Here is a 26,226-nt window from a genome sequence, read left to right as displayed (position 1 = left end):
TAGTACTATTTATTGTTAATTGACCTCTGTTTAAGATCTTTATTCTTTATCTTTGTTTTATTGACTTCTTTTTGTAAGTTTTTCAGAAAAGCTGTGTATTGGTGATATAATTTCTGTATTCTTGTTTGTCTGAAGATATCTTTCTTAGCATTCATATCTTGGGCCTTTTTAGGCAGCCAAGAAGAAGTTGGAATGTTTGTCCTTGTAGATTAACATGTGTTTAATTTTTGGAAAGATGAATCTTTTCTCAGTTTGCTTTAAGTCCTTGTTGTTTTATCCTTCAGCATTACAATTAATGAAGCACCATACCAGCTCTATATTTTAAAGAATATGTAGCCTCAAATGAACTTTGAGAGTCCCTCCATGTCCCTCAGAGTCTTTGTTTAGTTTTTGAGATGATCCAGTGTAAGTTTGGTTTGTAGGAGGTGGAGCAGTATCACAAACTTAACAGTCTCACAGGATCATATATTATTTAATATGTAAACTAATTTTAATTTAGATTTTCTGGGATTTCTCTCAAGTTAATTCTTTTATCCTATAAAGATTTCTAACTATGAAGCTGATGCTTTCAGAATTTTTCCAAAGAAAGAAAGCCATATTTCATTGGAATAATTGTGAACATGCTCACGTGCAACACCTGTTTGATTACACATACATTGATTAAACTCTAGTAGTTTTTTTATATTTTAACAATTGCAGTGGTCTTGAAAAAAGCTTTTAGTTAGCAACTATTATTCTTAATACTGTCTTCAGAGACTAGGATTGAGTTGGTTACCCTGAAACTTGCATAATGCCTTCAGTATAGTTAGATGATCAGTAAATATTTGAATGAATTGATATTATGAAAATAGAACTCTCTTTCATTAGTCATAACTTAAGTACAAACTTAGAATAGAGGAACTGTAGTTCCTTGCTTATTGGTAATTATAAGTGAGATAAAAATGAGAGAATTAGGAAAATTCTCTTTTCAAAATGGGAAAGAGGAAAATATACTTTATATTCCAAATTTTAAGTGGCATTACAACGAAAATTATAATTTAAAAAAATTAATGAAAAATGTTAGAATGTAATTAATCTTGATTTGGTTATAGTTAACCTCCTAGGGCACTGTCAGCTGAATTCATCTGTATTACTTGACATTGCTGAATTCTTGCTATGATTTGTTCAATTATGTTTTAGCTGTATTTCTTAAACAGCAGTGTAGTTTATACTTACTTAGTTTAATTATTTCACCCAGGAAGCAGCTATTATTTAAAAAATGTAATCAAACTTTGGAACATACTATTCTTTTGGTGGTTTAATTTTATGTTAAAATTTTAAACTGTGTGTGACTCTTGTTCATACTTTATTTATGCAGAATATCCTCCAAATCCTAAATCTAGAACTCCAAGGATGCTGGTCATTAAGAAAGGTAATACAAAAGATTTACAGCTATCTGGATTCCCAGTAGTAGGAAATCTTCAGTCACAGCCAGTTAAGAACGGGACTGGTCCAAGTGTTTATAAAGGTTTAGTCCCTAAACCTGCTGCTCCACCTACAAAAGTAAGTTTTAAATTGCTAAAAATACAGACTTTAAGTTTATCAGTTGAGTTACTTTGGGAAAATAATGTTAAAAATTTTACACCTAGTCGTGGGGATATAGTTGGTTATTGACTTATAAATGGAAAGAGTTAGCTTGCGTGTCATTAATTTTAATTATCTTTTATATGATGTGTGTGTTTGCTTGGTCATGTATGTGCTTTCTTGTTTTAATAGTTAATGAAATCTATAAAATTTTTTGCATCTATGCAAAAAATAGTTTTGCATCTGTGATATAATTGCTTAATAATAACATATAATGCTGTTTCCTTGGTGTTCTGTTTTAGGTTTTTGAAACACCCACTTTTGTTTTCTTGATATTAGGCAAAAGAAACCTAACTTTAGGTTTACAAAATTGAAAAAATAGCAATTGAAAGAATAGCAATGTGATCAAATGTTTTTATCTGAATTCCAACCTTTGATTTTATTTGTAGAAAAAGATACAAGAGAATCAATCATGTAGGAATGATTAAGATATATTACTAAAATAATTGTTTTTATGAGCCACATCTTTATAGTATTTGCTTTTTTTATTTTTCTCTATAGTGTTTTTGAATACATATTAATGTCTCTGTGTTTTTCTTTAGCCTACACAATGGAAAAGCCAAACTAAAGAAAATAAAGTTGGGACTGCCTTCTCTCATGAGTCTACATATGGTGTTGGTAACTTCAATGCTTTTAAATCAACTGCCAAGAATTTTAGTCCATCAACAACTTCAGTGAAAGAGGTATGGTATTTAAAATTTCTGAGGAATGCAACATATCTTAATCATGAATAATTTATAGCAAAAGGCATAGGTTTATTAAATACGTTAAAATGAAATGTTTTATACTTTCAGAAAACTTGATTTAGATGCTGCTCAATTTGCTAACATTTTTGCGTGTTAAGTAGGAATAATTTTTAAAAGTTTTAATGAAAATTTCCAAATATCTCAAATGTAGAGAAAATAATACAGTGAAACTCATGTTCCCATTGACTAGAATAATTTTAAAGGAAAGAATTATGACAGTTGCAATTTTGACATTTGTGGTAGCTATGCATATGATTGAACCTTGACTAAAATTGAGAATTTGTATTATATTATCTTCTTTTGGGGCTGATGGACATTTTACTAGTGTTAACACTTGGGGGTAGAGGGAAGGAAGAGAGGGAAAGGTGTATACTGATATTGAACTGACTTCATATAACTTAAGTATTTTCTCTATCATTTGATTAGGTTAAGTATTTTCTCTATCATTTGATTAGGTTTCTGAAGCTTCCATACCAGGGTGTTTTCTTACTAGTTCAGGGTCACTTGTGACTATATAAGTATACCTGAAATTGCTCTGGGTACTATATTGGAACAGCATAGCCCCTTATATACTAGTTCTCAGTCACAGAATTTTAGAGCTTTGATGGAAGGACTAGCATTCTTAGCTGGTTAATTGAGGCTTAGACTGATTCTAGTCTACAGACATTATTGCCCATATTTAAGCATTATGGTTTATTGCCATTGTTAAAAATCTCTGTGATGCAAAGATCAAACATCTTGTTTTCTATTATTCCACTGTCAAAACACCAAAATCAAAAAGATGTCAGTACGTGTTTCCTTTTCCTTTCCCTCCTGCTCTTTCTCAAAAATTTTCCCTGGTGAAATCCTACCTGATTAACCAACCCTATGTGTACCTGCATGTAAATAATTATAAAATAGATCATCTTGGAGCTGTTATTAGAACTATAGAACTCTGTGGAACACAGTTTTAATAACTGCTCTTCTATGTATTACAGAAATGTTTAAACAGTTTAAAGATCTATTTTATAAAATAGTATTTAAACGCCTAATTTAGAGTGTTAGTTCTTTATGTTACCAGACCTTAATTATTTCTGGGATAAGAAATGTTTTTTGTTTACTCATTCAGTGAGATAGGTAAAATATACAGGGTGAGAGGAAAATGTCTTTGAAATAGACTTTAGCATCAGTTTTATATTGTGAAGGTGAAATGAAAGAGGAAGTTGTAGTTGTGAGCTTTATATTGACATTAGTCTTCTGTCTACATATTTATCAATATTTCTGTTCTTTTTCTTAGTGTAATCGCTCAAATTCCTCTTCACCTGTTGACAAACTTAATCAGCAGCCTCGTCTAACCAAACTGACACGAATGCGCACTGATAAGAAGAGTGAATTTTTGAAAGCATTGAAAAGGGACAGAGTAGAAGAGGAACATGAAGATGAAAGCCATGCTGGCTCAGAGAAGGTAATCGAACTTGCAGTAAGTCTTGGTTTGACATTAACATGTCTTTAAAATATTTGGGCAGATATCATTTAGGACCCATGAATAAACTTCAAATTTTTATCTCCCTGAAAGCAAGCCTGGCTAGCAAGCTATTTGCATAAGTAATGACTTTCTAAAGTAGATTTTTCTCATTCTGTAGTTCCTGTGCAGAAATTTTAAAAAATTCCCATTAATGTGTTTTCTATTGTTTTCCCCATGCTGTCTACCTTTACTCTTTGGGTTTTGCTTTTGTCATATAAATGTGAATAAATAGAAAGCTATGGGTATCCATCACAGTTTAGTTTTTCTACCTTATGAGAATTTCTTCTACATTTAGTAAGTATTACATTTATGTATTATCAATGAACATTAACCAGGATCTATTAAAGTTTTTAACAACTGTATTCTCTAACTCATTCTTTTTGAACTCTCTAAAAATCAGGATGACGACTCATTTAATTTGCATAACAGCAATAGTACTCACCAAGAAAGAGATATAAACCGAAACTTTGATGAAAATGAAATTCCACAAGAGAATGGCAATGCCTCGGTTATTTCCCAACAAATCATCCGGTCTTCAACCTTCCCACAAACTGATGTTCTTTCAAGTTCACTTGAGGCAGAACACAGGTTAGTATTTATTTTTACTTCTCTGCAGTTTTTATATTCAGGATTTTGGTATTATATAAATGTTGTGATGTATTTTTTAACAGCTTTATTGATAAATAATTTATATACCATAAATGTCACCCATTTTAAATGTACAATTCAGTGATATTTTGGTATATTCAGAGTTGTGCAGCTGTCATCACAGTCTAATTTTAGAACATTTCCATTGCCCCTGAAAGAAACTCTGTTTCTTTCAGTTACTACTCATTTTTACTCTCTGTCATAGGCAACCACCAATCTACTTTCTGTACCTATAGATTTGCCTTTTCTGGATATTTTATGTAAGTGGAATCATGCAATATTTTGTCTTTTATATATGGCTCTTTCACTTAGCATAATGCTTTCAAGGTTCATATTCTTTTTTGTTGCCAAATAGTACACTGTATGGCTCTACCACATTTGTTCATCAGTTGATGGATATTTGGGTTGTTCATAGTTTTTGAGTATTCTGGATAATGCTACTATGAACATTCATGTGCATGTTTTTGTATGGACTTGATTTTATTTCTTTTGGGTAGATATCTAGGAACGGAATTGCTGGACTTATGCTTAACATTTTGAGAGACTGCCAAACTTTTCCAAAACGAGTGTACCATTTTACATTCTCATCAACATATAAATATTCTGATTTCTCCATATTCTTGCCAACACTATCTGTCTTTTTGATTATAGCCATTCTCATGGATATGAAGTAGTATCTTTTTGTGGTTTTTAACATGCATTTAACATGCATTTTAACCTAATGATTAACCATGTTGAACATTTTTTTTAGCCATTTGTTTATCTTGGAGAAATATCTGTTGAAATTCTTTCCTCTTTTTAGATTCTGTTATTTGCCTTTTTGGGTCATTAGCATTCATTATATATTTTGGATGTAAATTTCTTATCATAGATATATAATTTGCAGATATTTCCATTCTGAGTTGTTTCAGTTTCTTAGTGGTGCATTTCGAAACACAAACTAATTTAACAAGTCAGGTGTCAGTGATACAGTTCTCAAGGATGACTATTCGTTTGTTCAAACATAAAAACTAAAATATAAAATACAAAATAATTAAGCACATGTATTCTTATTGTCAGATTTCAGTGTCATTCTCAGGGTATTGAGGATAGCTTCAATATCAGAGGGATAGTTATCTTGTCTAGGCACCAAATATATTAGTAGAAATGAGGGCCAGAGAAGTTCAAGGGAATTTGGAGGTAGATTTTATGGCTTGAGTACCAGTGAGAAAGTTTTTTAATTGGGACTTAAATTAAATCTTAAAGGGTGAGACCTTAATCTGGGCAAGGATATTGGGTAGTCAATTTGGAAGAAGGAATGTGAAGGGATGTTTAGAGTTGAGTAGTTGAGTACATACCTAGTTTGTTTTAGGAGCAGTGGATGAAATATCTTGACAGGAGTGTAAAGTCCTTAATGGAATTAGAGAATAACTTTGAAAGGGTAGAACCTTAGAGATCTGTTCAAGCTTCTTCAATTTTTCAGGTGAAGAAATAGCTCATGAAAATGAAGGAATTGTCCTGTGTTACTAGACTTGGTTTGTGTAGGAATGTGACCGTCCTCTTCTAATCCTGTGTTTTTTCTAATTTGAGTAAAGAATTTGAGTTTGTTGTCGTGGTGTTTAAGGAGTTTTTTCTTTAGGAAATGGGAAGCCTTTGAAAATATTTAAAGAGTAGTAATCGTGAAAGTGGTATCAGGGTGATTTGGTGGTAATAGTTCGAAGGAGAATGGGAAGAAATGCTAATGAAAAAGCAAAGCGCAGATCACTGCTAAGGCATATTTCTAATTTTGGGGAAAAGAGAAATACACAGTATTTGTTTTGAAAGCTATTCCAGACTAACAGTTAAAATCTCAGGAGCTGGATAGAAAAGGTGAAAGGATGAAGAAGTACAAATTAGTATTTACAAAACAGTCACAGGTATTTAGAATATAGCATAGGAAATAAAGTCAACATTATGTAATGGCTGTGCGTAGTACCAGATAGGTACTAGAGTAATCGGGGGATCACTTCATAAATTACATAAATGTCTAACCATTCCACAGTGTATACCCTGAAACTAATATTAAAAAAAAGACTGACAAAAGTAACGGGCAACTCCACAGAGTATAAGTTATTATAGGGTAACTTACTTATGGAAAGATTGGGTCAGTGAGAAGAGATGACCCAGAAATTCTGTGCAGATTAGATTATTCTCCACTAACTGACCACTCAGATACTAATGTTTGACAAGACAAAGAGACAAAGAATGCAGTAGCACCACAGTTCATGCCACCTGGTAGTCTTGTAATAGGTAATTAAACTATCACCAGTTTAATACTTATTGCGGTTGTTATGCCATTCTGGTGATTACTAACAAAAATGCTTATGGCTACTTCTTAAAGAACATGGGGAAAAAAATATAGTCTTGGCGGGGACAGAAGAGAAAGTGGACAGTTAGGAATACTTGTCTTTTATACCATTTGAAATAATTTGTTCCATCTGCATTGTTGAGATTCAGTTTTTAACAGTGAAAGAAGTAAGTAAGAAAGTAAGGATCTAGCAAAAGCATTTAGATTGTTTCACCACTGTAAATCTATAGACTGTAGACTAGGTGACATTGGGAATGGAATACCACTCCACAGGGAGGGTACCTAGGTTAAAGAATGAAGAGAGTGCAGTTGGAAAAGAAATGTTAAGTGATTAAAAGAATAAGAGAAATAGTAATTCGGATTATGACTGTGACATTTTGGTCCAGAGGCAGCAGAGTTTTGGTGCAGTCAGTGTGTAGTAACTTGGGTGGCTAACATCCAGAGTCCTGTTTCCTTCTCTGCCATCAGGTTTGCAAGTTACTTAACTTATGTAATCTTGATTCTTTATCTGTAAAATACAGATATAGTGTTAAATTTTATTTGGAGTCTCTGAGCATTGATATTCTGTGAGATTGTTTAACAGTATAAAAGTCTACAAAGTAGCTAATTTGTGGTAGGCTTCAGTTGAAAGATGAATAGGTATAAATAGGAGTGACAAATACTTAAGAGATATAACTATTTAAAAAAAAATCTAGTCAGACAGTATAAAATATGTGGCCATATGAGGAAAACTTTGGAGTCATTGACTCAAATACACTAGCAATGGCTATGCTGTGGTGTTCTTGTTTGCCCAACTAGAGAATTGGTCAGTTCTCTGTTAATCTTTTTCTCTCTGTTTGCCTAAGATGGAAGTATTCTCTTTAAAAATTGAAGGAAGGAAAAGCTAATTACCATATTAGTCATTTTACTTAGATCCTGGTTGGGAGCTTTTAAAAAAAATGTAATTTTTCTGTTATTGTAGAACATAATGCTTCTTTCAAGTTGAATTATGTGTTGAGGACAATTACTGGCATGCACAATAAATAAAAGGTGTTATCAACAGAGAAATTATAAAATGCAAAATAGAGAAGATAGCTCAGCCTTTTCTTTCCAAAGTAGAAAACCTAATGAGTAGCTAAGAGTGTTGGGGGGTGATATTAAAGCAAATGAGGATGCATATTGCTCTAAGGACATGAATTTAGCAAATTTTCTTCAGTTTCTAGCCTGGAGAGCCTTTTGCAGGTTTCCAACCCAGAGAACCAATGACATCAAAGATTAAGCAATTCATGCTGATCTTATCTAAGACATCTTATTGAGCTTAATCCTATTTATTCATTTTCAGAAAGACAGTCAAAGCAAAAAAGTATTTTGGGGACTTTGTATAATGCATAATGTTGTTTTGCATGTAACAAATGGAATTATCCTATGTGGGTGAAGCTCTAAATTTATTAATTTCTTTCATTCTTTTCAGATTGTTGAAGGAGATGGGCTGGCAAGAAGACAGTGAAAATGATGAAACATGTGCACCCTTAACAGAGGATGAAATGAGAGAATTCCAAGTTATTAGTGAACAGGTAAGAAGTCCTGAATCATACAAATTCACTTTAAATTGCCCTTCCTTAATCAGAACAACCATATTATAACAAGAAGGGAGAGGTTTACATAGTTTTATTTAGGAATTTATTGGACATCACACTATAAGGTCACAGTTGCCTGTTTTATGTTTTCATAGTTTCCTTTTTGAAAGACTATTAGGAAACGTTTGATAGAGTATCAGGAAGTTGAGATTTTATTAATTAGAGGTTGTTTTTAGTAGTTCTGGTCATGCAGAGGTGATTTTCTATATGGACGTGTTATAATTGATATCATAATCTTCAAAACACTTTTTAAATGTTTTGAATGAAATATATTGACTTCATGATAAAATGGACACGATTACCCTAATTTAAAAACGTTTAAGGATGACTTTAGTATTGATTTTTTTTTACAGTATTTAAAATATTTGGGGCAAAATACACATAATATGAAGTTTACCATCTGAGCCATCATTTTCGAGTGTACAGTTCCATGGCATTAAGTACATTCACAGTGTTGTACATCCATTACCACTATCCACCTCTAGAGCTCTTTTCATTTTGTAAAACTAAAACTCTTTACCCATTAAACCATAACTTTTCATTCCCAGCTCCCCACAGTCCTTGGAATCCACTGGGTCTACTTTGTGTCTCAGAATTTGACTGCTTTAGGTATTTCATATAAGTGGAATCATATAGTTTTTGTCCTTTTGTAACTGGCTTATTTCATTTAGTATAATGTCCTCAAGGTTCATCCATGTGGTATGTGTCAGAATTTCTTTTTTAAGGCCAAATATTCTATTATATGCATATACCACATTCTGTTTATCCATTCATCTGTTGAGGGACACTTGGGTTACTTCCGTCTTTTGTCTGTTGTGAGTAATGATGCTCTGAAACATGGGTTTATAAATATCTTGAGTCCCTGTTTTCAGTTCTTTTGGATATATTCCCAGAGGTGGAATTATTGGATCATATGGTTGTCTCTTTTTAACTTTTTTGAGGAACCACCATACTGTTTTTCTATAGTTACTATACCATTTTACATTCTCACCAATGGTGCGCAAGAATTTCTTTTTTTAAGTTTTTGAATGGTAGCCATCCTAAAGAATATGAGGTGGTATCTCATTGTGGTTTTCCTATTGATTGTGCATTTCTTTGTTGATTAGTGATATCGAGCATCCTTTCATGTGCTTATTGACCATTTGTTTCTCTTCTTTGGAGAAATATCTATTCAAGTCCTTTGTCCATTTTTTTTCCTTTGCCCAGTTTTTAATTGGGTGGTTTGGGTTTTTTTGTTGCTGAGTTGTTGCACTTTATATATTCTGGATATTAGTCCTTTATTAGATAAATAATTTGTAAATACTTTCATATGTTGCTTTTTCACTGTTGATTGTGTCCTTTGATGCATAGAAGTTTTAAATTTTGATGTAGTCCAAATTATCTTTTTTTGTTGTTGTTGGTGTTGCCTATGCTATTGATGTCATTTCTAGTAAATCATTGCTGAATTCAATGTCATGAAGCTTTCCCCCTTTGTTTTCTTCTAAGTGCTTTATAGTTTGTTTAGTTTAGGTCTTTGATCCATTTTGAGTTAATTTTAATACATGGTTTAGGGTAAGTGTCCATTTTCATTCTTTTACATTGGATATCCCTTTCCCCTAACACTGTTGAAAATACCATCCTTTCTTCATTGAATGGTTTTGTCATCTTTGTCAAAAATCCTTTGACTATATATGCAAGGGTTTATTTCTGGGCTTTCTACTCCATTGGTCTTTATGTCTTTTTATGTCAGTATCATTGTTTTGATTACTTCAGCTCTGTAATAAAGTTTTCAAATCAAGAATTATGAAAACCTCCAACTTTGTTTTTCAAAGATTGTTCTGGTTATTGGGAATCTCTTGACGTTACATATGAATTTTAGAACAATGTTTTCTATTTTCTAATTTTTGGGATTTTGATAGGGATTACACTGAATCTATATAGATTGCTTTCGGTAATATTCACATCTTAACAATATTAAGCCTTCTAATCCTTGAGTATGGGATGTCTTTTTGTGTATTGGTGTTTTCTTTAAAATTTTTCATCAACAGTTTGTAGTTTTTAGTGTAAAAGTCTTTTGCTTCATTGGTTAAATTTCTAACCTAATTTTTTTAAATGCTATTGTAAATAGAATTGTTCCCTTAATTTCTTTTCGGATTGTTCACTATAGAAACACAGCCGATTTTCATGTGTTGACTTTGTATCTCATAACTTGTATTTGTTAGTTCTCAGTTATTTTGTGGATTTTTTAGGGTTTTCTACATATAAGATTATGTCATCTGTAAACATAGTTTTATGTCTTTTCTAATGTCATATTTCTTCCTTCCTAGTTAAGTTTTTACTCAGAAGTTCTTAGTGAACCATGTTATTTTTCACAACATAGTTGTGAAGCTGATGATGGTTAATAGTTTTGAAGAATTTTTTTGTCACATTTATTATATTGTATAATTTACATATAAAAAATTCACCATATAGTTGGATGAGTTTTGACAAATGTAAATGTACACTTATGGGGCTCATAGCAACATTTTCATCTGTGATATACAGCATGTACAATGGTGGTCCCATAAAATTATAATGGAGCTGAATTTTCTGTAAGAAATAGAAGAATATGTCATTAAAAAGGAATTTTTAATTATTTATTTATTTATATTTATTCAATAGGACCAATATCTATGGAGCTTGGCAGTAGATTCCCTCTTACTCATAGCACCTCAATATTGAGTGCACAAATTCAGTCACCACTGACCTGTTTCAGCACAGAGGAGCCTGTCCCCACAGCACTACATATTCAGAGGGCACTACAGCCCTCCCAGTTCTAGCTTGATGGTTGTCAGACTACATGGCTGTAGATTCCTTGCCGAGGACCTAAGATTCTGTACAAGGACACAAGTCCACAGGAACTACCTTAATAAGTAACAAGTGCCAATGTCACTTTAATAAAGGTGTTCTGTATAGTGTGGAGCCTGCTTGTCCCTGTGCTTTGGAAATATTTTCAGATTGTAATGATGTAAAGTAAGATAAGTTTGGTTTGTTTTTCAGTTGGTTGGTTTTCCATCAGTTCAGTGCTAGAGAGAGCCCTTTGTGCCAGATAGAGTCAGTGGAACCAAAACCAAATTTCCAAAGTCAAAATATTGAGTCCTCAGTTCTACACCATCTCCATGTTAAACACCTTTTCTTTTTTTAATGAATACCACAGAGTTCCTTAATCTTTCCACTGCTCCAACATACAGTAGCCAAAACCACATTGCTATGATAATCCCCTGTGTTCTTTTATCTCTCCATCTTGATTTCTTGCTGATCTGCAAGCCACCTTTTACTTTCTCCTGACAGTCATCATTGTGGTGGTCTGTGCCTTACTCAGTCAGTTTCTCCAAGATATTTCCAGTCATTTCAGCTCATATCCCTGTTCATGGAGCAGCATTGGCAGCTTTGATGTTCTGTTTCTGACTCTGTCAGAAATGGAAGCAGGGAGAAGTCTTGTGGATAGTATTTATAAAGTCTATAGTAGTGTACAGAAATATTCTAGGCCTTGACATTCACTCACCGCTCACTCACTTACCCAGAGCAACTTCCAATCCTGCAAGTTCCATTCAAACTCTATACAGGTACACTTTTTAAAAACCTTTTATATCAAATTTTAACTGTGCCTTTTCTGTGTTTAGTTACATAAATAAGATTGTGTTACAGTTGGCTACATTACTCAGTACAGTAACACGCCATACAGGTTTGTAGCCTAGGAGCAATAGGCTGTACCATATAGCTAGGTGTATAGTAGGCTATACTGTCTAGGTTTGTGTAAATGCACTGTGATGTTCACACAGCAGAACCTTATGACACATTTCTCAGAACATATCCCACCATTAAGTGATGCATGACTACATATAGTTGTATAACCATCATCTCCAAAAGTTCCTCATCTCCCTTTGCATTCATTTCTTTCACTCCCAGTTCCAGCCTCTGGCAGACACTGATTCGTTTAGTTTTTCCTATAGTTTTGCCTTTCTAGAATGTTTTAATAATTGAACCATAAAGCTGTGTGGTCTTAGATCTGGCTACTTTCATGCTTTTGAAACTCCTCAAGTTTGGTGAGTAGTAGTCTACTGTATGATTTACCAGTTGTGTATCTGTTTGAACAACTTGTTTTGAATTTGAAGAAAAGTGTCAAGAGAAACTGACCAGGTATCATTACCATAGGTAGTAGTTTCAGAGACAGCTAATATTGTCTGACCAAGATAATTGGCTCTAAAACCTTGTTGATGACTAGGATTGGTAGATAAAACTCTATTGATAATACAATAATTAACTGATATATAAAAATTATTTGCATACTTGAGTTGGGAAGCAATGGTGTATAAGTATAATAACCATATTTTTCTGAATTAATGATAAAGACATGGATCTATTAATGATGACATCATTTGACATTTAGATTTCTGAAAACTCATTGGTGCCTGATGTTTATAAAAAGATTTCTGTTGTATCTGGTAACAGAGGAGACTATGAGTTCAAAGTCCCTCTCTTCAGTTCAAACATTTATTGAGTGTTTACTATGCCTAAGATATTATGGAGTTTTAGGGATGAGCTCCTTCATAGGGCTAACAGTTTAATAAGGGTAGATAGATTCCATATATAAAGCAGAATGTAATAGCAGTTTTCAAAATGTTTAAGAGGAAGACAGGAGAGAGTGTCAGGCAGTTTTATTAAATGTTTCATAAATGCCAGGCTGTGTTCTGGAGTACAAGGGAAACAAAATTTTTTGCTCAAATAGGGCTTAACATCCTATTGATTATCTGGAGATTAATTCCAGTTGCAGTGATCTGGGAAAGCATAATTGGTGAGTTGGATTTGAATTGGCCTTTGACAGTTAAGATGAGGGACTGACATTTAAGACAAAAAGTAAGAGTACAATGTATGCTGGGGTCCACAGTGGCTGGAGCATAGAGTGGAAAGTTTTTAAATAAAGATCCTGATAATAGGAAGGGTGACTCTGAGTCTTGGTTTATTCATGTTATCCCACTATAGTAATTAATAGCCAAGTACTTACTTTCATTCGAAAAAGTTCCCTAGTTTGAATGATAAATTACATGGCATCTGTAATTGTAATTAACATTACGTGAGCTCTTAATGCCTCCTAGGTGTTGTGCTAAGTGTATTTTTTTGTAGCATTTGTATGAAGTAGATACTATTCTTAGTCTTCCTACATAGATGATGAAACTAAGGCTCAGAAAGGTTGCATAATTTTCTGTAGTTTATACAGTTTATCAGTAGTTTAGCTAGAAGTTGAGCCCAAGTCTGGTTTACGTCAAAGCCTGTTCATTTAACCTTGATATAAGGTTGAAAAAATATATAGGGTCATGAAGAGTCTGTGTATATATACCATGTCAAAAGTATAGCTTATATTCTATGAAAGGAAACCTTCGAGAGTTTTTTAGGGATGTGAAGTGGCCATTATTCGTACATGGGAAAGTACAGGTTAGTGTAAAGTGTACATTGGAAGGGTAATTTGGAAGACTAGAATCAAGATGATATGATTAGTTGGGGGGGGGGATATATTGTAATAATTAGGGGAGGATAAATGAGGCCCTAAAGTAGAGAAGTGACAATAAAAAATGATCTTGATGAGACTAAGAGATCTGAAATAGAACCAGCAAGATTTTGAAATTCCAGTCTGTGAACCGATAGTCATATCATTAATATGAACAGGAATATAGAAGGAAGAGCTGATTTTAGGAGGCTTAAAAAAAACATTGTTAGATTCTTGAGGATGATGCAGGTTAGAGAAATCAGAGGTAAAGATTTTATATTTGGTTTTTGTCAAAATTCTCCAAAGCTTTCAGACTTTAAAAGATTCAGTGGCATTAGGCTATACATCATATGAAGCAAGAATAGAACTCTGGGGTTGGGAAAGATGTATCTTTAAAAAAGTGAGAGGTATATTTTTAAGTATCAAAGTGGTTGAGGACACCAAAGGTGGACTCATAGCCTTTTCTCTCTAAAGACGGTGATGTAATTTGTTCAAAGTGAAAAGGAAGTAGCGTACATTTTAGAATTTAGGTAAAAAATAAAATTAGCTATGGAAAATACATAGGGAAAAAGGAAAAATGAGAGGTAAGATCCTAAACTTGTGATTTCTAGTTTTCAAGGTCCATAACAAAATTAGTAGCTATGATATAAGTGGTTCCTTGGATTTGTGTCTTATCCTAATCTTCATGATTAAAAAAACTCTCTAGAATATGAAACCTATATTCAATTCCAAATATTAACTTACTGTTTATCTGGATTTGGTCTTTGGAAGATTGTATTTAGAGATTTTGATGAAAATTTCCAGAGCATTGAACATTTTTTATGAAAGAAAGAAATCCAAAAGGCCAAAGTTAATAGAATGTACATCATTATTATTAAACTTAATTTTGTGTATTTAAATTGTTTCCGATTTGGGCCAAAACCCCATTTCTTATTACCATACTAACCTTTTAGATTTGATTTTTCATTTTCAGAAATAGAAACTAATTTTTTTCCAGTATCTTAATTTCTGTGGTTAAGCAAAGGGCTCTATTTGATTTTGTTACTTCTGTATACCTTTCTTGAGTACTACTTGAATAGTTTGTATTCTACTTACTCTATAAAGTATGAATAAAGCAGATTGTAGGGTGTGTTAACAGCCCAGTTAGGTCAGAATAAAAATAACAGCTGTAGCTGAATGGTTGCTGACTATATTCTAGGCAGGATCTGAAGGTATTTATATTACAGTTTTCATAATGTTTTGATAGATGGTAAATGTGGTTCTCCCAAAGGCAGTGATTTATTTCTAGGAAATATTTTGTTAGATCAGTTGGATCACTTACCTGAATCTAACTAGTTTTTCAGAAACATTGTCATAAACTGTGAAATTTTCAGAGTAGGATACAGTTTTATTAACTTAATTGTATTCATGGTTACATTTAATTATTATAGTAGTAACTCTTGAAGGATAGTTTATTTAATTAACTTATTTTTGACATTTTAGTTACAGAAGAATGGTCTGAGGAAAAATGGTATTTTGAAAAATGGCCTGATCTGTGACTTCAAGTTTGGACCCTGGAAAAACAGCACTTTCAAACCCACTATTGAGAATGATGACACAGAAACAAGTAGCAGTGACACATCAGATGACGACGATGTGTGAAGGATTTCCTTCCTAACAGCTTTAGAAATTTTAGTGTGATACATCTCTCATACAGTTTGGGGTGAATTGTAAAAATGAAGAACTATAATTTATGTAGTAAAATATACCCCATTAGAAGATGATTTTTTTGGGGGACTTCAATATGAAGAAAACCAAGAATGTTGTGTTGGGCTGTGTTGAACATTATTTCTTTGTAAATGAATGTTGTAGAAATGAGGACTTTGGTTGATCCAACATTGACTTTCTTCATCACTGCAGCATTTCTCTGACTAGCAATGTGACGATGTAACAAATGAGATTTTCTCATTTAATAATAAAAAATTGTGTAATGTTTTGCAAAGCTTCTGTCTTAAAATGTCCAGGTCTTAAGAGAAAAAGGCAGCTTACACTGTTTTGCTTGCAAAGTCATATCTCTTTCGTACAATGGAAATCCTCAAGTCCACTTTGTGCCCTCCCCTCCCCCAACCTCCCAAAAAAGGACAATGTAGCATGTTGGCTAAAACTGGAGCAAAGTGCACTAAAACATTAATTTCCTGAACTCAACTGTTGTACTAGTCACCTTTTAAAACATAAATTGCTCTTTAGCCATTTGTAGTTCAGTAAATATTACAGGAAAACGTTGCCACACTTCCAAATTTTAAGAGGTGATTTTCAATAGCTTTATTTGGGTATGTTGTCTCAGACTAGGATTTTCAGAGTTGATGGAAAAGAGTTGTTGTGGGAAAACTTATTTTGATAAATTATTACACGTGCAGAAAAACTGATCACACTGACTGGATCTGTCCACAACATGGAAAATAAACTGGATTTTCAGAATATTGTTGTTCTCTGTAGTGTTCAAGGTATTGGTCTCTAAACACAATGTGCTTTATTCACTTATTAAAACAAAGTTATACTTTATTAAAGATGGTGATTACTTTCTGAGTTTAGAAAAAGCTTTGGAAAATACCTTTTTTATTATCAACTGCTTAACATTTATCGAACGAATGTTCAACAACCACTTTATTTTTCATTCGCACATTAATTTTAGAAGCATTTCTGTTTTACTGCTGACTGGAAGAGTAATTTGATTCTGTATGTTTGTATTTTGATTTTTCTGGTTTCGATTACTTGCATTTGCTTCTAGTTTTCCCCGCCTCACTCTCATTTTTAAATATATTCTAATTGGCAAGAGCATAATTTTAGAGAGTAAAAATATTCTAGATTTTATGTCAGATTGAGCTAATCCTCAGTTTTTCTTTTTTAAAATTGTATTCTCAAAAAACTGCAGCGTTTCTGCTGTTTCCACCTCACTATATCCTGCCCAGGCTCCCCAGTTTTCACCAAAAGCCAGATTTGTTTATATTGACAATGGTGACAATGGGGAAACTAAAATAAAAGCAACACAGTTTCACCTCCATAAAATTTATGAGGATGAATTAGAGCGGTAAAAAGTATTACGTATATCTTAAAGTTACCTTTTTTATAATAGGTTTTTATTGTATAATATGCCACAAGTCAATCCAGTCATCTGAAATTAAATTTGTTACCCAGAAGAAAACCTAAAGTGTGCTTTGACAAAGCTCTGTCAGTATCACATATTGAATGTGTTTGGGATTCTTAGATTGCACTATTTGGTTAATAGATTAATGAAACCTTTAAGATACAAATTGTATTTGCTAACATGAGCTAGAAGGGACCTGAGAAATGTAGTTACATTTAAAATCTCTTATTGTATTTTCTAGCTTTTAAGAAAGATTTTGTAATTTTTAAAAATTTTCTGACATCTGCCTTATATTTAGATTTTTCTTTTTTTGCTTTAATTCCCATTTATCAGCAGTTAAATAATGTATATTGTGCATTCATATGCATTGTGATACGGAATGTGTTCAGTAGTTTACCTTTTATAAGCATGGCAAGGTACATGGGTTTTGCTTATTTTATGCGTTAAATAATAGCATTAACAAGTCTGGTTACTGAAGGGGTGGAGCAGTACCAATGTATGTAAATAATGGACAACTGGTAAAGAATTTGGATCATATTGTTTGAAAGGGAGCCCACAGGTACAGAAACTAGTTGAATGGTACATCTAGTGTGGAAATGCTGAACTCCGAAATAGCCTTGGAGGTCAGAAAGAAAAAAAAAAATTGGGGCTGCTTTAAATTCAGTTTATTTGCAGCAAGTTCTTTATAAACAACGTTATTGATGTATAAATTGACAAACTACACATTTAAAGTGTATAATTTGATAAGCTTTGACCTGCGAAACCACTGCAAACAGGATAGTGAACATTTCTGTCACCCCCAAAAGTGTTTTAGTGTTGTTCTCCCAACATGTTTTTTTTGGGGGGCGAGAGGAGGAGGATGAAATTTGTGAGCAAAATTCCTGTAATTGGTATGAAATAGCATTTCAAAAATTGTATCTTAATTTGTTTTATATTAAGAATTAGAATATTTCCATAAGTGTTTTATTTCAAGTCAGATCAATTCGATATCAGATTTATATTGTTAAAATTCAGTATGTTGAAGGACCTGGTACGTAAACAAATACTTTTAGTTCCTTTTGCTAGTGTTTGTTACATACTGTTAGAATATGATTACATAAACATTTTTAAACTTAGGAATATGTCATGAATGACTTGTTTTTGACCCTCTTAAAAACATAATTAAGCATAACCTGATATCAGATTCTTCTTGATCTTCCATAATCTCATAAACTTCATAAAAAGATGTATTAAAATATGCTTTTATTAGAATTTAGATACCTGGTTTAGAAAAGGCACACACTTGTGAAAATATTTTTTTAAAGTGAGATTTTTATTTTTTATTTTTTGGCTTACACAAACTCAGGGATATATTGCTAGGGCTTTTAAATAATAGGGTGTCACTAATCGTGGGCTGGATATGGACAAGTATGTTTCTGGAGGTTATAATGGGTACTTGCATATTGTAGATGGGCTAGGCAGGGCATTTCAAGCAATAGCAAAATTTTTAAAAGCCTCCAAATGCAGAGAAGCGTTGGTTATTTTATTAATGTTATTTCCTTCTTGGGTTAGGCAGGTTAGGCAGTGCTGAATGCTAGAATTTAGAAAAATGGGCTCCGAAAAGTACTCTGATTGTTTTAATATAAAATTATGTGCACTATAAGACATGGCCTTGAAAAGTCTAGTAAGGGCTTGGGAATAAGTAATTCAGTAATTACCTGCTTTAAAAGGTTTTGTTGTGGATTTTTGTCATGAGACATGCAGTTAATCGCTTACTGACATTTAATTTATCCTGTAAATTTACTCCAGTTGCTCATAAATTTGGTAGAAACCTAATCTAGCACAGTGACAGAAGTTTATAATGTGTCAAATCAGGTATGCTGGAAGGACACCGCTGTGGTATGTTCAATGCAGCAGTGTCCAACTCTTGGTATATATATGAGTCCGAGTCCATGTAGTAGTGTGGTTCCCAATCTTGTCTGCACATTGGTGTCACGAGAGTTTCAGAAAAATGATTTTAATCACTTTTCAGTACATTAGAAAAAGTCACACCTATATTAGAAGCTTGGCTTTACCACTTACATGAGTTGTGATCTTAATCCAGAAACTAATCTATTCAGTGTTCTGTAGAGTTATTTTGAGGATGAAAACATTGATGAAGAGCACCTGGCATAAATCCTGGGCACATATTAGGCAATACATATGAATTTTAGCTACTATTTCACTACTGTTAACACCATATTGTTCAACAGGAACTCAGTAGCATATAGTATCAATACTAGTCTTGTATATGGTGTGAAACCACTGGTTGAGTCATAGTGAACTAAAACTGAGCTGTTTAATATCTTCTTAACTTGTTGGGCATTATGCTCAGTTGTGAACTAAACTTGATAATCTGGTTTTAATCCTTCAGGTTTACTAGTTTTCTGAAATTAATGAACTTTAATGGTAAGTTATATTCTTGTAAATTAATTACAAAAATGGGTTTAATGCCTCTAGCAGTAACATCTTTTTGTGCTGTTTGTGGGAATAACAATTCTAAGATGAAGTGTGACTTGCTATTTTCACTCCATTTCTCTCAAGGTTTTTTCCTTTTTCTGGGATGCTAAAGATGAACAGAATGGGTTGGAGAATTGTGATGAGAAAGAGAGAACTTTTCTTTCAGCTACTTACCTTTAAATGGGTACCGTATCATACTTGGTACTCTGTCATACGACAAGCTAACCACGGCTAGGTGACATTGACGAGAAAATCAGATTGCAGGTGTCGGCTTTTGTGTAAGAGGTTTGTGATTCCATAATGGTATTTTTACCTAGAGCGCCGTTTTTGGTAGTGAATATACTTTCATGAACTTAATGCTATTTTAACACCCTCCCCCCCCCCCCCCCCCCGCTTTAATGACTGGCCAAACTAGCAGTTGATTAACCCAATGAAATTTCCCTTTAGTTAGTCTGAGTACTGTGTTAGGTACAGTTGCTTTATAAGAAAGTTGATTTGGTGAAGTGAAAAAATATTCTTGGTTAGGGGTGTGTGTGGGGGGGAGTGGGTAGTGTTTTCCTAGATATGGATTTATGTCCTGACAGTGTTTAATGTTTTTTTTTTTTTCCCCTTTAATTTTGGTGAAATGAGTTGTAGAATGAGTCATTTGGCAGAGTAGATAAAACCTGATTACTGAGAAATAAGGTATGTAGGGACCACCTCTATGTCCAAATAGAGGCATAATGCCACCTATTAAGATGTCTGCAATTTCTCTTCAGGAGATTTTTTTCTAAATTGGGTGTTGGCATACTTTCTGTTAGGAGTAGATAGATAGTAAACATTTTAGACCATACAATCTCTTTTGTGACTACTCAACTGTCATAACATGAAAGCAGCTATAGACAATACCGGAATGTATGTGTCCGTGTTCCAATGAAACTGGCTAGCTAGGGGTGTAGTTTGCTGTTCCCTGTTTGAAATCCCTAGGCTTTTATTTATTTTTTTTAAGGCTAAAACAATTTAATTTTTTATTTTTTTTAATTTATTGGGGTAACATTGGTTAATACAATTACATAATTTTCACGTGTTCATTATAGTCTGACATCTATATATTCGAAATCTCTAGGCTTTTGGAGACTCGAAGTGAAATTTGGGTTGTGGTATTTGATCTTTGCACCATTACCTGGATAATTTTTCAGTTTGCTAATTGCATAACTTTTAAGAAAATATTTTCCCTTTTTGTAAACATGATTATAGTATTGTATCCACAGAGGGTAAAATACATTGCATCCTGAAGCACATTGAAAGAAGTACAAATTTATCAATATAATATACATAGAAACTCTCACTGGAAAACCTTGTGACAGTTTTTAAAAAGACCAGTTTCCTGTTCTTTGGAAGGTGGAGTAATTTCTTTCCTGACTTGTGTTAATTTGCCAGCATTGTCTACTTTGTGTTATAAAGATAAAAACTTATGTCTTTTTCATTCTTAACTGGATTGTGCCAACAATACTTTGGACCATTTATTTTAAAGGAAGAGACTTTTTCTTTGGTGGAAATTAATCTGAGCTTTTTCTGAAGTGATGGGAAAATTTTGATTAAGAGCATGTTATCCTCTTCTGAACATGAGGACCAGAAGAATCTCTACCAGCAATAGGAAATAAAATGGAAAAAAAGCATTGAAACAAGAGTCCAAAGATTGGTATTGTAAGTTGCTATTACAAGGTATCAGGCTCCCATCAGAATTTTGGTACCTGCATTTGAAATCTGTTGGTGCTAGTGAGGGTCCAGATAATGGTTTAGGCTCAGCAGAAAGCAGTAGGTGAGGAAATTTCTCCATAGTGCATGCTTCAGGCTAGCAACTAGGCGCAGAGGGCAGTACTGATTCTAACTAGATTCTAACTAGGGGTGAGGGAAAGATTCATGTCTACGATAGAGGGAAAGTAATATTGGTGTACTACTCTGAGCCCAGGAACTGGACATAGGGAACACCTTCCTCAGCTAGTGAAGCTGCAATGAGACGATGCAGTTAAGCCACTCCAGAGGTGCCGCATGATCTCTCAATTCAGAGAAAAGAGTAAAGGCGCTGTGGCAAGGACTGAGAACCTGACCATACCTAGCTAGAGACAGGGCTTTAAAAAAGTGTGACTGACTCCAAAATTCAAATAGCCAGCTCTATCATCTAACCTAGATAAGGGATCTGATCCAGGGTGAAGAGTTAAGTGTGGAGATAGAAAGCATCCACTAGTTTATGTTTAAATATGATTAGTAAATGTTTCTTGTAAATTCCCAAGTTAAATCGTAAAGTTAGTAAAATGAGGATCTACTAGGACAAGCCCTCTGCTGAAAGTACAAAGAGATAACCTCTGTGCTGAAATTGATCACAGCCTTGTAGGATAAACATACAGCAAACGAGTTTTCAATTATGTGCATGTATAGGATTAGTATAGGGCAGGATAAGAAGGTTCAGAGAAGGCTTTCCAGAGGATGTCATTGTTTGGTTTTAATGAATGTAACAATTTACTAAGATACAGAAGGCAGAAGAAAATATTAGGTACAGGAGTTGGCCTGTACAAAGGTATGTTATAGTCTACTGGGTTCAGGAAAATATGGGATTCAGTGTAAGTTTAGGAGAAGGAGGAGATGAGGCTGGTCAGGAAGGACCCTGTTTACCATGTTGACCAAACTGGAGCATCAGATTCAATGTTCCTTCTGTTTAGCTTTAAAAATTCTTCAACATAAAGGTTCTTAAGTATGATTGCTTAAAACTACAGGGGGCAAGTTAGAAAACTTGTGAATGCCTCATTCAGGTATGACTTTAGGCTAGGGTCACCTAGATAGAGGGGTATATGTTAGCAATGAAAGAGGCAAACTATTCCTGGCATGTTGGGGGTGAAGGTTGAACAAGAATCTGACCTGCATTAGATCCTTTTTCAAAAGGATATCCTCACAAAGATATTGAAAATAATATGTATGTTTTGACTTTGGAGGACATAATCAGAAGAAGAATACTAAAAGTGCTCTTAGCAATGGTAGCATCACCAAAAGCATTCACATACATATTGAACATCTTCTATCTGCCTGGTACTATCCTGGGTATTATTAGTGCAGAGCTTACCGATGTGACGACTCTGATGGGAACAATAGTCATTTGAGGGTCAAATTCCAGTGTGTTTGTTAAAAAGTCAAAATCACGTTTCTTTGTTTTATAAGATGTGACTTTATAGTGAAAAAATTCAAGAGCAATGCTGGTTGTTTGCCTTGAGTTTTAACTATCGATTTGGTAGAAGTTCTGCTGAAATGCAGTTGGTAACAATGACACATTTTCAAGCTATTCTTTTTAACTCGAAGATAATTATGAAGAGAGGTTAGATTCCCCTAGTATATCTTTCAGTGCAGGCCGGGCGACTCTTCATGGGTAATTTGTCTTGCTAAACCTGATTAACACATTCCTGGGTCTCAGAAGGTCCATTGGTCAATTGCTCCAAATTCAGGATTCTAGGCCAGCTTTCTGGCCAGGCTATTCTGAACAAAAGATAGATATGTGCGCATGGGACCTTAAAAGATAAGGCAAGGAAGAGAGCTGGTAGGAAAGCTGTCTTCAAGTATTTGAATGACTATTAGGAAAAAATGAGATACTCTTTGGAGCTATTATAAAATTTTTATGAAGACTAGGAAAAAAAACCCCAAACAAAACAAACATGTAAAAGCCTTTATGAGAGCTTGGCAGATACTTAACAATACTCAACAATATTAATTTTTGTTTTGTGTTTTTTTTTCTGTCTAGCTCAATGGAGAGAAATTAGCAAGGTATCTGTAAATAAATGTGTGTTATATGGATAAACATTTTTATGTTTACCAGAGTTTTAAATATATTCTCCAATGATCGTTGTACCAATTGCTGGTGTGTAGTTAAAAGGATTAGTACTCTCCATTTTTACAAGCTGAGACTCAATGATGTAATTTGCCCCAAATCACTTTCCTAATATGCAAGTACACTGAAACTTGAAAGAGGTCTTCTAATTTCCTAATTCGGTTTGCTTTCCATTGTATCAGGCTACCTCAGTAAAGGAATTAGGGCAATCCAAAGATGTTGGAGGGATGCAGGTTTCAGTCACTGAACAAAAAATCTTTCTACTAGAGTTCTTACAAAATGGTTTGCTTGAGAGAAAGTGAGCAGTAGTGATATTCAAGCAGGAGTTGGGTGACCAATTTTAATATTGCGAAGAACTTCTTGCATTTTGGAGAATTTTGACCTAGGTGACGTTTTGACTTAGATTTTATGGTCTTAAGAACTTGAAATTTATTGACTCATACTTTAAAATTTTTCATTATTTTTCAGTGTGACTCATTACAAAGTCATAAGTAACTTACGCTGCTTTTCCCTTAGATACTCTTTGTAACTTGCCTCTTGCTGTCTAATAGCAAAATACGAGTCACATGAGCTGGAATATTTAGCCTTATGTGTGTGTCCCATTGCATCACACAGAATATTAAAAACGCATATACTCAAGCATTGAAATTAGTGAATTGAATAACTTTTACTGTTTTATACTGAACATTCTTACGTGAAGTTGGCACTTTTTCCCTTTTACTGTTGGTACCTGGAAGTGAAAAAATACTGATTACTAATACTGTCTGATGCTACCAGCTCGATTAATGCTAAAATACCAACAGTTTTACCCACATATTTTACCATAAGTGCAAATGTTCAACACAATGTTCTAATGTAAACTATGTGATTCAGAAAAGTTATTCAGTGCTTTGACTATTTCAGTACCACTTGTGTTCATTGGCAAGCATTCAGGTAAAAAAAATATTCTTTTATAATTGGTGCTGATACCAGGTGAATATAAACAAAATAGCAAGTCCCGCCACATCTATAGGTTCATCCATTTGTGAGACAAGTACAGTTTTGAAGATGAGCTATTAACTACGTCTTCATGTTTGCAACTACATTTTTAATGTGACGAGTTACCATATCATTGGAAAATGTCCTGTGATTTCTTCACGGAATTTTCAGGAATTCAGTAGTGTCAATTGTATCAGGCCTTTAAATTAGTCTCTCACCTAATGTGTGAGTTTCTCCAGTGCAGTGTGGAAACCTGTAAGATGCTTCATTTCTAGTTTGGAAAAGCTGAAACAAACCATTTTTGGATTTTAAAGAGCCTATCATGTATAAAATATTTGTATAAATATTTTATGTATAAAATATTTGTATTAGTTTTATAGTAACATAAACTAGGTGGCTTTAAACAACAGGAATTTGTTGTCTCAGTTCTGGAGGCTAGAAGTCTCAGACCAAGGTGTTAGCAGGGTCATGTCCTTCTTGAAGTCTCTTGGGAAGGATCCATCCTTGCCTCTTTTTAGCTTTGGGTGTTTTTCAACAACTCTTGCCATTCCTTAATTTGTGGCAGTATAAGTCCAGTCTCTGCCTCCATTCTTACATGGCTGTTTCCCTCTGTGTGTCTGTATGTTTCTGTTTTCTCTTCCTATAAGGACACATCATTGGATTAGGGCCTAATCTCTAGTATGACCCTATTTTAGCTTAATTATATCTGCAAAGATCCTATTTCCATAAAGTGATATTCTCAGGTTCAGGGTGGACAGGGATTTTGGGAGCACACTATTCAACCTAAAAGAGTATTTAATTCCTTTTCCTTTATATAAAGGTTTAAATCCTTTCTTTAAACTCTGATTTCAAAGATGCACCTTAAGTAGCACTATAACACTATTTGAAAATGTTCTGCTGCACAATACTTTTGCTTATTTATAGTTTTCCCAGTTTCTTTGGAGCAGATTCCTCTCTTCCATGAGTTAAACACAGGTGTCAGTTTCATCTCTTTCAACAACTTTAGATGTAGATGGTGCAGCTGTGGATTGAGAAAACCAGTCTTTTAATCTCCCTATTTAAGTTACCTACCTATTCTTGAACATAAGAAAAATATGTAGTTAATTTTAGTATAAAAATATTGTTATATTTTAGATAAAATTTTTTAAATCTAGGAAAGTTTTCAAGAATTTAAGAATATTGTGAAACAAGATATCAAAGTATATTTAGTAGTTTTATTTCCACAGATGTACAAGAAAAACTTGTGGACTTCAAAAATCACGATTTACTGGGTAATGAGGCTGCAGAGATCATAGCAAGTATAACTGAAGATAGCAAGAACCCATTGGGGGCACAGAGAACAAACCAAGTTAATCTCTGAAAACACACAAATTTATACCCTAAACCAACTATGTTAGAAATTTCTTTTTAAAAAAACAAACACAATATACAAACATTCTATTAATTAGCAAAGAAATAACATTTTCAATGTCATACAGCTCCCGAAAAACTGCTGTACATGCATGAGAAAATGAAAGTGAGAAAAACAAAAATATGTTAGTATTATAATGAAAAGAGTTTTGATTTTAACCACCCCCCAAAGGGTGTCATAGACTCTGAGGAGTCTGGGCCCTACTTAGGAAACCACTGTCAAGGATAAATTAGATAAGCTTATACCTAATGCCAGTAATTCATTCAAAACATGGCAATTTACTTAACCATGCTAAGGCCACTCCCACCAGACATTGAACTCACCAAAGCCAGTGATCAAGCTGTTTGTGTTTATCTTTGTATCATTTTAGCTTCTTGTCCATAAATCATTAACAATGCTAAATAAATATTCATTGA

At 33.6% G+C, this 26,226-nt stretch overlaps 1 protein-coding gene across 5 annotated transcripts in view; it reads left to right on the top strand.

Annotated features, from left to right (window-relative positions):
- GPBP1 (GC-rich promoter binding protein 1) overlaps window positions 1-16,507 on the top strand; it is a 70,765-nt gene extending 54,258 nt beyond the window's left edge. For all 5 annotated transcript variants that reach the window (XM_023537191.1, XM_011371042.2, XM_011371041.2 and 2 more), the window contains 6 exons: window positions 1,358-1,542; window positions 2,166-2,306; window positions 3,646-3,813; window positions 4,274-4,461; window positions 8,298-8,400; window positions 15,449-16,507. In XM_023537191.1, the coding sequence (XP_023392959.1) occupies window positions 1,393-1,542; window positions 2,166-2,306; window positions 3,646-3,813; window positions 4,274-4,461; window positions 8,298-8,400; window positions 15,449-15,607 (909 nt within the window). In that variant the 5' untranslated portion in view covers window positions 1,358-1,392 and the 3' untranslated portion in view covers window positions 15,608-16,507. The remainder of the gene's footprint in view (window positions 1-1,357; window positions 1,543-2,165; window positions 2,307-3,645; window positions 3,814-4,273; window positions 4,462-8,297; window positions 8,401-15,448) is intronic.
- The last annotated feature ends 9,719 nt before the right edge of the window (window positions 16,508-26,226 follow it).

Source organism: Pteropus vampyrus, unplaced genomic scaffold, assembly GCF_000151845.1.
Source record: "Pteropus vampyrus isolate Shadow unplaced genomic scaffold, Pvam_2.0 Scaffold181, whole genome shotgun sequence".
Classification (NCBI taxonomy): Eukaryota; Metazoa; Chordata; class Mammalia; order Chiroptera; family Pteropodidae; genus Pteropus; species Pteropus vampyrus.
Note: the sequence above shows the minus strand (reverse complement) of the source record. Positions and strands in the feature narration are given on the sequence as shown.